At 41.0% G+C, this 11,252-nt stretch overlaps 1 protein-coding gene across 1 annotated transcript; it reads left to right on the forward strand.

Annotated features, from left to right (window-relative positions):
- Positions 1–4,905: 4,905 nt before the first annotated feature.
- LOC116887245 (proto-oncogene tyrosine-protein kinase ROS-like) lies at positions 4,906–10,612 on the forward strand. Its single transcript, XM_032888811.1, has 2 exons — positions 4,906–5,092; positions 9,800–10,612. The coding sequence occupies exons 1-2, from the start codon at positions 4,921–4,923 to the stop codon at positions 10,105–10,107; spliced, it is 480 nt and encodes a 159-aa protein (XP_032744702.1). The 5' UTR covers positions 4,906–4,920; the 3' UTR covers positions 10,108–10,612.
- Positions 10,613–11,252: the final 640 nt, after the last annotated feature.

Genomic DNA, 11,252 nt, shown 5'->3' on the forward strand with positions numbered 1-11,252 from the left:
TTCCTCTGACGAGGACTTTGAGTACTATATTGAATAAGTAGAGAGACAGGGGGCAGCTTTGTCTAGTCCTTGATTTTAGTGAGATTGCTTCAAGTTTCTCTCCATTTAGTTGATGTTAGCTACTGGTTTGCTGTATATTGCTTTTACTATGTTTAGATATGGGCCTTGAATTCCTGATCTTTCCAAGACTTTTAACATAAAGGCATGTTGAATTTTGTCAAATGCTTTCTCAGTGTCTAATGAGATGATCATGTGGGTTTTTTTCTTTGAGTTTTGTTTATGTGGTGGAATACATTGATGGATTTCCATATATTGAACCATTCCTGCATCCCTGGGATGAGGCCTACTTGATCATGAGGGATGATCTTTTTGATGTATTCTTGGATTTGGTTTGTGAAAAATTTTTTGAGTATTTTTGCATCAATATTCATAAGGGAAATTGGTCTGAAGTTCTCTTTCTTTGTTGAGTCTTTGTGTGGCTTAGGTATAAGCGTAATTGTGGCTTCATAGAAGGGACTGAGTAGTGTTACTTCTTATTCTATTTTGTGGAATAGTTTGGATAGTATTGGTATGAGGTCTTCTCTGAAGGTCTGATAGAATTCTGCACTAAACCCATCTGATCCTGGGCGTTTTTTGGTTGGGAGACTTTTAATGACTGCTTCTATTTCTTTAGGAGTTATGGGGTTGTTTAGATGGTTTATGTGATCCTGATTTAACTTTGGAACCCGGTATCTGTCTAGAAAATTGTCCATTTCCTCCAGGCTTTTCAGTTTTGTTGAGTATAGGCTTTTGTAGTAGGATCTGATTGTTTTTTGAATTTCATCAGTTTCTGTTGTTATATCTCTCTTTTCATTTCTGAATTTGTTAATTTTGACACACTCTCTGTGCCCTCTGGTTAGTCTAGCTAACAACCTCCACATAAAACCAGATACACTCAAACTAATAGAAGAGAAAGTGGGGAAGAGCCTTGAATACATGGGCACTGGGGAAAATTTCCTGAACAAAACACCAATGGCTTATGCTCTAAGATCAAGAATTGACAAATGGGATCTCATAAAACTGCAAAGCTTCTGTAAGGCAAAGGACACTGTCATTAGGAGAAAATGGCAACCAACAGATTGGGAAAAGATCTTTACCAATCCTACAACAGATAGAGGACTAATATCCAATATATACAAAGAACTCAAGAAGTTAGATTCTAGAGAATAAATAACCCTATCAAAAAATGAGCTACAGAGCCAAGCAAAGAATTCTCAACTGAGGAATATAAAATGGCTGAGAAGTACCTAAAGAAATGTTCACCATCCTTAGTCATCAGGGAAATGCAAATCAAAACAACCCTGAGATTCCACCTCACACCAGTCAGAATGGGTAAAATCAAAAACTCAGGTGACAACAGATGTTGGCAAGGATCTGGAGAAAGAGAAACACTCCTACATTGTTGGTGGGCTGGCAAGCTAGTACAACCTCTATGGAAATCAGTCTGGAGGTTCCTTAGAAAATTGGACATAGTTCTACCTGAGGACCCAGATATACCACCCTTGGGCATACACCCAAAAGATGCTCCAACATACAACAAAGACACATGCTCCACTATGTTCATAGCAGCCTTATTTATAATAGCCAGAATCTGAAAGGAACCCAGGTGTCCTTCAACAGAGAATGGATACAGAAAATGTGGTACATCTACACAATGGAATATTACTCAGCTATCAAAAACAATGACTTTATGAAATTCATAAGCAAATTGATGGAACTGGAAAATATCATCCTGAGTGAGGTAACCCAGTCACAAACACACACACATGTTATGCACTCACTGATAAGTGAATATTAGTCCAAAAGCTTGGATTACCTGAGATACAATCCACAGACCACATGAAACTCACGAAGGAGGATGACTGAAGTGCAGGTGCTTCAGTCCTTCCTAGAAAGCGGAACAAAAATATTCATAGGAGGAAATACGAAGACAAAGCATGGAGCAGAGACTGAAGGAAAGGCCTTCCAGAGACTGCCCCACCTGGGGATTCAGTCCATATACATACAGTCACTACACCCAGACACTATTGCTGATGCCAAGAAGTGCGTGCCGACAGGAGCCTGATAGAGCTGTCTCCTGAGAGGCTCTGCCAGAACATGACAAATACAGAGGTGAATGCTTGCAGTCAACCATTGAACTGAGAATGGGGTCCCCACTGGAGACAAAGGATTGAAGGAGCTGAAGGGCTTGCAACCCCATAAGAACAACAATACCAACCAACCAGAGCTCCCAGGGACTAAATCACCATCCAAAGAGTACACATGGACAGACCCATGGCTCCGGTTGCATATGTAGCAGAGGATGGCCTTATTGGGCACCAGAGGGAGGAGAAGCCCTTGGTCCTGCCCAGGGTGGACCCCCCAGTGTAAGTGCATGTCAGGGTGGGGAAGTGGAAAGTGGTGGGTGGGGGAATACCGTCATAGAAGAAAGTGTGGGGATGGGAGAGGGGGTTTATGGACAGGAAACCAGGAAACGGGATAACATTTTAAATGTAAATAAAAGAATATCCAATAAAAATAGTGCTGAGGTCTTTCCAAATTTAAGCCTTAGCACATGCCGTCTTGCACTCTCTGGCTTCTTTACACACCTTGCTCTAATGACTAGCATTTTTTTCCCCTACAAGTTCACGGGCTTAAATGGCATCAGTGCAGAAGGGCCTTCTGTGAAGAACTCACCAGAAATATTCCCAAATATTAGAATATGTGTTTACTTTCTTTTGTACTCTTTCAAGTACATAACACAATTTGAAATATTTACATATTTATATTTTGATGTGGTGATGCTAATACTTTAAAATTTTCCCAGTTTATGTTTATTCATTCATTCCTCTGCTCATCCTTAATTTGCTTCATATTTCTGAAAATCAGAAAAAGAAAGGAAGAAAGGAAGGAAGGAAGAGAGAAAGGAAGACAGGAAGCATGTACTTGGTCGTTGTGCCTTCTAGACACGACAGGGAAGCTATACCCATGGAATCTCAACAATGTGCTTGCCTAAACAGGAACTCCCCAATGTGATTTGTGAACGTGGACTGGAATTTTCCTAAGGCCCCACCCTTAGATGTAGAGCTACAGGAAATCAATGGCTAGTGAGGGAGAATCAGCTTTTTCCGGTGATGAGCTCTTCAGTCTCAAATGATCAGCCCTAAACACATGTACATTTAGCACATGTGTGTAACAGTCAACTTTTGAAATTAAAATTAACATTTCATGGTACATAATAAGATAACAATTTAAATTTAGAATAGAAATTGAAAGAGAAAAGGTTGTAAAATTGCTGAGGAGTGGGGAGTATGGGAGGAGCTGTGGGAAGAGATGCAAATCGTGTATATATGGTACACATGTATGAAATTCTCAAACATAATTAAGTTTTGAAGAGTTTGTAGCTTAGAAAACCAATGATGGCGGTCACAGAGCTTGAGCCACTGCAGCAGTGTTAGCCATGATACTTCATGTTAAAGAAATGAGTAGAAGCCTCACTGCTTTTCAGTTTTGGACTAGTGTGGGAAAAAGAGAACTTCATAGATAGAGGTAGGAGGGAAGGTATTTCATTGCTAGGTCCTCCTCTGTAGGCTCCCAGTGATTGATGAGGCAACATCAAGGCTAGGAACACTACCACTCCCTTCGTCTTTTCGGGGAGGACACAGAGAGCATTGAGCACATGACCCCTCACTTTGACAAGGGGAGACTGATCCTTCTTAAGAAGGTAGAATGGCATATCAGACAGAGAACATTGAATTTGTACTTCCAGACTTCCTTTCCTTCCCACATGCTCTGACCTCTTTGTTCGGAGTTAGATATTTAGACAGGTAGCCTCATGAGGGGATACAGCAGAAATGAGCGTGGTTTTCCTCATATGTGTCTACAGTTCCATGATGGCCGAGTCATAGAGAAGTCTGAGACTAGATACAACAGACACCCTGCTCAAGGGAGAAGATCCCCGGGACCCAGCAGAGCTGCCAGAGTCTGTAGTGGTGGATGGATACAGTGTGGCTGGTCAGTCCTGGAGGTTAGGGAGGATTGCTCATGGTGCCCTAACACAGCAATATGCACACCTCTTTCTTTTTGACAGATAAGAGTGGAGGTGGTGGGAACCCAGAAATGAGACAAAATGAGTTGTTACCTAGAAATGTGACCATTATTTAAAAAGATGGTTTAGATGATGGATTGAACTCGATCATATAGTCCACCATTTTAAATGATAGTATTTTCTTCTTTTAGGCGGGAGCTCTGTAAAAGATCTAATTACAGACAATATTTGGAGAGTTACTCCCCCCACCCCCATTCGTTTGAGTTGCAGTGTGATAAATTGTCACTCTTTTTCATTTACCACACATGTCACTTATGAAGACAGGAGCCATACTTCTGGAAACCCTAGCTACAAATGTTATGCTGGTGTAAAACAAGTGTCTAAGAAATCTACGATGAGTCAATGGATACATGCTGTTATGAGTGCTGACTGAAAAGGCAATTCAGTCAACCTGCTGTGTATGTCTGAGGAACTGAGAATACCTAAATTACTCTTTGAAGTGTATGAAGAATAGCCCTGAGCTTGAATCTGGGTTCCTTCTTTCATTCTGCTACTGGACATCTATGTAGACTGTAGTGAAACTTAGATTTTGTTATGTCCTTCTGTGGAATTATAAAAAATGAACCTTTTGCTCTTTCAACAGTTTTTAAAGGTATCAGTTCCTTGATGTGCTAAGTAAACATTCCTAAGCACCCATATACCCATCTGTTAACTTAGATTTATTGCCACCGAGATAATGTCAACATCTGTATTAAACATGGGGAGCTGGATAAAACTCTGGTTCTCTAACATGCCCTTCCCTTGAAAATCAGTAACAACTTTCTGCCATTTTTTACTTTCCCATCTTTATCCACATGTCCAGGTGGAATTTAATGTTCCGATGTTGGGCCCAAGAACCTGACCAAAGACCCACTTTCTATAACATTCACGACCAGCTTCAGTTATTCAGAAATGTTTCCTTAAACAATGTTTCTCACTGTGGACAAGCAGCTCGTGCTGGTGGAGTCATCAACAAAGGCTTTGAAGGTAAGCTTCGGCAGAATTTTCTCCCCAGGGTTACAATGTTTCTTCCAAAGTTACAATGGAATCTACAGAGCAGGTTCTTTAGGGCAGGTAATAATAATCATATGCTGGCGACATCACTATCCTGTTTGTTGTACATCTCTTTGGAAAATGCCTTGTATTGTGTATTAAAGTTCAAGAAAGAGATCGTGCTTGTCTAAGGTAGTAGAAAGGAGAGTTCACATGGTAGGCTGTTTCCCTTCAGTCTGCTCATGGCCTCCTTACCCTTCATCAGTTGTATTTCAACTGCAGAGTTGAGTTTAGATAATTATATACTCTCTGTTTATGGCACATTGTCATCACTGGCCTCTGCGGGGCTTCTGTCTTATTTTGTTTATCTCTTTAGTCCGTTCGTCTCCATATTCCTCTCTGGTTCTACTTCCTTCATTCCCCACCCCCACCTCCTGCCAAGCCACCATTCTAATTACTTTAATGAATATCTATTTGTATGTTTTCCGGAAAATATGTAGTTTGGTATGCATGGATAGGAGGGACTGTCACCACAAGTTGGTGGGCATGGATAGGAGATAACAGAGAAGGAAGAGGAAAACCCCAAGATAGTGTTGTTATGGAAAGCCAGTGAGCAGCTAGTGAAAGGAGGGAGGGAGTGAATTCTATAGAATTTACAGTCGATCTGCATTTTATTATTTATTTAATTATTCTAATGTTTTGAGACAGTGCCTTATATATCCCAAGCTGGCCTCACATTCACTATGTAACTGAGGATGGCTTTTGTCTTAATTAGGGTTTCTATTGCTGGGAAGAGACACCACGACCATGGCAACTCTTATTAAAAAAAATTTAATTGGATCTGGCTTGCAATTAAAGGTTAAGTCCTTTGTCATCATGGTGGGGATGATGGAGGCATGCAGGTCTATATGGTGCTTCAAAAGTAGCTGAAAGTCTATATCAGATCTGAAGGCAGCGGGAAGAGAACTGTCGCACTAGGCTTGAGCATCTGAGACCTTAAAAGCCCAACGCTTAGAGACACACCTCCTTCAACAAAGCCAAACCTACTCCAACAAAGCCACACCTCCCAAAAGTGTCACTCTCTATGAACCTATGGGGGCCAGTTTTACTATAACCACCACAACTTTGAATTATGAACCTTCTTGTCACACCCCAAGAGTGCTAAGAGTACAAGTGTGCTCTGCTCTACTTGCAATATTTTAAGAATTCATGTTTTTACTCGTGGAATCTTTCCTACCTGGTGTATTAAATGCATTTTATAAAAAACCACAGAGGATGCTCCTGTGGGCCTGACAGGTTATCTTTTTCTAAGGCTCTACTAGGAATTTCCATAGACCTATTAACAGTTCACCTGTGAGGCTAGCAGGGGAAGCAAATGATGCTGACATCAAAGTATCTTCACACACGCTCTGGGTGATGTTACAAGAAAGGGCTGTACAGCCAGGCAGAATGGAAGAGCTTCTTCTGACTGCTTGCTAGAAATCATGCACCACTTTGGTTTGATTATAGCCCATAGATTTGGATACTAGGTGTTGTCAGAGAGGACTGAAGTTCTAAATATGAGCAGCAAAGTCCAATGTAGTGGCCCAGGCCTACAATCTCAGCACTCAGAAGGCAGAGATATTATCACAAATTCAAAGGCGGCTGGATCTACATAGGGGGTTCCAGGAAAGCCAAGGATACATGGTGAGATCTTGCTTCAAAAAAACAAAAACAAAAGGAACAAATATCATTAATAAAATCAGAGAAGTGGACAATGGACATAAGCCCGTGAAATAATGAGGTTGGAATCTTTAACAATTACACTATAATGATTTAAAGAGTAATCTGGGCTGATAGAAATATAACTATAGTAAAAGAGAAATAATTTTCCTGCTGTTTGAAGTTAAGGAAAGGGAGGAAGTTGGGAACCACTAGAATCTTTGGTGCCCAAGGTTATGATTGAAGAAGAGAGGCAGGGAGGAGAGAAGAAACAGTGAAGAGCAAGGTTTGCAGATTTGCAAAGGTTGTAAATGCTAAAGCAGGGTCTGTACGGCAAACTGAATGTAATCATTATTTATAATATGAGGGAAATTATTTGTTGCTTTGCAGACTAATGAGCATATTTAACACAGCACGGAAGGTGTCTGTCTTCGTTATCATTTTGGGAGACATTTAAGAAACTAAGAAAGTCACTGAAAGGACTTTTTCCATTTTTGTTAAACGAAGCACTGTAGGAATACAGCAATAATAACAGTAATGTCATTGTCTATGCTCTGGTCCTACTGACCTAATGGGGGAGAAGGAAGTTGGAAGGGGAGGTTTGAGGAGAGAGAGAGAGAGAGAGAGAGAGAGAGAGAGAGAGAGAGAGAGAGAAATTAGTAACATATCTGGGCACCTAGTAAAAATATCCTAGTGACTTCATCCCAACATTTGTGTAAACATCACCTCACCAGCTCAAAGAGTTCTACAGGAAACAAATCGCAATGCCCTGTGCTGTTCTAAACATAGCCAGTCAGCCGGCATATGTCTCGCCTCTAAATACCCTGTCTTACTCGGAAGTCTTTATTTTCTTTAGCTTTGATCTGTAGGTTTTGTAGTGAATACTTTTTGAAAAAAAAAAGTATCAAAACAACCTTCCCCATCACTACCATCTCTCCAGAGCTCTTATGTAGCAAGATGTATTAATTGCTAAAAGCTTGCCAGGGTCAGGCTTTACTAAATTACTAAATATTGCTGCCAGCACTCTGAACCGATGAAATGGATAGTTAATGGTTTTTCTCAGGCACACAGAAGTATAATTTACAAAAAGAAATTTATTTGTTTTGCATAAATGGTTTTTTATTCCCTCAAACTCACCGAAGCAAAAATAATTAAAGTTATGCTTGGCGGAAGTACTCCCATACACTATCGAATGGATTAAATGGATGTCAGGGAAGCAGCTAACAAGGTGCAAACTGTGGGGGAAACCCCTGTGATTTCTCTAAGCCTTTTAAGACTATCTTAATGAAGGTCAACTCCATTGGAACTGCTGCATGACTCAATGTTAAATATTATTTCTTGATGATTTCTATAGCTATTATTATAGATAGCAAGGGTTTTTTTTTTTTTTTTTTTTTTGGGTTTTTGGTTTTTTTTTTTTTTTTTTTTTTTTTTTTTTTTGCCCATAGTACATATTGCAATATCCACAGTTAATAGAAATTAGGTTGTCCCTTGGTATTCAGAACTTAGGTATTAGGCCAACTTGTTATCTCATGAATGGTTCACTGTTCTTGCTGTTTCTCCTACAGCATGGAAATTCAACCCACCCTTCAGAGAGACATAACAGGACACAAACTCATTCTAGCTGGACGGCCTTAAGCTCGTCATTGATCTCCTTTGTGCCTAGCACTACCTAATCAATAGGAAAAACTGGGTTACACATGACTGTGGCTTAGAATGTTGCTCAGTGCACAATAAGGGCTCTATAACTTGAACAACAATCAAAATAACTACTAACACACTTCATGTCGCCATCCTCCTCCTCTACCTTGCCACCCAACTTAGCCAAGCATGCATTCTTTTCCTTGTGTTCACGGCTGAAGAAGATCAGCCACATTGGCTTCCTGCTGCTACTTCACTGAGCCTACTCCTGCCTCCGAAGCCTTGCTCTGGTCTCTCTTCTCTTAGAATGTTCTTAGAATAACCACACAGCTGAACCAACACAGGGCTATAAGGGGATGCAGGCCCAGTGACACAGTCCTATTACCCCTGAATTTGGGAGGAGGCTGATGTAGAAGGGCTGTGAGTTCAAGTCTTGCCTGAGAAACTTCAGGGCAACCCTGTCTCAAAACTTTATGGAACAACACGGGTGTACTTGAGTGGTAGATGACTCGGGTAGCATGATTAAGGCCCTAGGTTCAATCTCCTGTAGTGTGGCAAATAAGAAAGAAACAGAACAGAATGAAAGAGCTATGGACATTGTCCCTACTTAGTCTGCATGGCTGCTAGAATCTTACCTCACTCATGAGCACCTTGTGACCACTCTTTAAAATGGCAGCCCATTCGCGTGCTGTTAGTCTCTAGGCCTTTTCTCTTCCCACTGCTCTCCATAGTCTACTGGCTCACTGTCCAGCTCTTGCCATCCAAATGTAAACTTTAAGGAGCAATGACTCTGTGTTACGGATAAGCAGTGCGTGCCTTACTTCTGGGAGACTGTATATCTTACGTGTTATCTTAACAAGCAGTGCCTGGCATGGGGCTCCTAACTTCATCAGGAGGCAGTGACCTGTCACACCTGTTTAAGTAGAGTTTCTCACGTCTGCAGTATCACAGGATTTTATATAGTCTTTTATGTAAACAAATGTCACTACCTACAGTGACATGTCTACTTCTCTCCTAGAGTGCCGTAGACTGAAGGACATGGAGCAGGTGCTATTTACGCTTGTCTTCTTAGCATTTAGCTATATGCACAAGAGGCTGCTAAACCATATATATATATATATATATATGTTGTATATATATGTTGTATATATATGTTATATATATGTTGTATATATATTTATATATATGTTGTATATATATTTATATATGTTGTATATATTTATATATATGTTGTATATATGTGTGTATATAAAGTTGTCCCAATTCATATACTTATAATAATGTATATTGTTATTACAAACAAAAGAAAGAAGTTAGGCAGATACTGCCATAACCAATAACTTCTATACTTTCTGACAGGTGAAGACAATGAAATGGCCACTTTGAATTCAGATGACACGATGCCGATTGCCTTGATGGAAACCAGGAACCAAGAAGGATTAAATTATATGGTACTTGCCACAAAGTGTAGCCAAAGTGAGGATCGTTATGAGGGTCCTCTAGGCCCTAAGGAATCTGGGTTGCGTGATCTGAAGAAAGACCAGAGGCAACCAGCAGACAGAGATTTCTGCCGGCAACCACAGGTGGCTTACGGCTCTCCCGGCCACTCTGAAGGCCTGAACTATGCCTGTCTTGCTCACAGTGGACATGGAGATGTGTCTGAATAATAGTGTCTCCTAGGAGACACAGCACTGAGATGAACACCGCGTTAAGTGAAAAAGAAGAAAGGTGGGGTGGCAGTCTAGACTCTGAACTGACACAGCCCAGTCCCAAAGTTCTGATCTTGGTTCCAAGAGCCATTTTGTTTCATTCAGCATTCTCTTTACCAGGGACCTAACCTTCAGTGGATTATCAGAGGAACCTTTGTGTGTGCGGAAATCCCGGGACAAATCCTAAGTCTGGGAGAAAACATCACTGTCTCTCTCCTCTGAAGCCCTTTACTTCAGAGCATTGCCTGCCCTGGCAATCTTTGCCGAATGGGTAGCGACAGGACTAGGTTCATGCAAGGATGTGAGTGGGGGTGGGGCGGGAGTCTGCTGAGGACCACCTGAACTACAGATTACCTTAAGAGGATGCAGGAAACAATTACTCACACAGGAGGAAGCAGCCTGTGGACCATGAGGAATCATCTGGCACGCTATTATTCCAATAAAATATTCCCTTTAATCATCACCGCAAAGTCTTTTGTATTTTGGAAGCTCAGATGAGCAGCTTTAGGCACAGCAAAAACAGGAGCATGAAAATCTCTGGAACTTAAAGTTTGACATTTTGTGGTCCTCAGGTGGCATAAAAATCATCTTGTGATTTAAACAATGATTTTTAATCTATTTTTTTGTTTTGTGTTTCTGAGTGTTTGCCTGCCTGATGGCATAGGCCGCACCACATGCCTGGTGTTGTCCGGGGTCAGAAGGCGGTGTCGGAGCTCCTAGACCTGGAGTGACAGATAGCCGTGAGCTGCCACAGTGGGTGATGGGAACTGACCGGGGTCATGGGGAAGAACAGACAGCTGTCCTAACCGCTGACCTTACGCTCTAGCCCCTGTCCTGTGATCCTGTCATCACGAAACCTAATGTAAGGATTATTTGGGAGAAGGGATTGGATGTAGCTCAGTGATGAGCGCATGATTAGAATAGATGGACCCCGTGGTTCCGTTCCCAGCCCCGTACACACACGGGTTCACACTCACCCATCATTAGTTTTTGTCAGACCTATTTTATATTAAGAATCTAGAGTAAATTATCCTTAAAATCGAATGTAAGCGATTATGCATTTTTAATTCAAACCTTGTAATTTGTAATAAGTAATAAACAAC

The sequence above is a fragment of the Rattus rattus genome, chromosome 18, assembly GCF_011064425.1.
Source record: "Rattus rattus isolate New Zealand chromosome 18, Rrattus_CSIRO_v1, whole genome shotgun sequence".
Taxonomy (NCBI): Eukaryota; Metazoa; Chordata; class Mammalia; order Rodentia; family Muridae; genus Rattus; species Rattus rattus.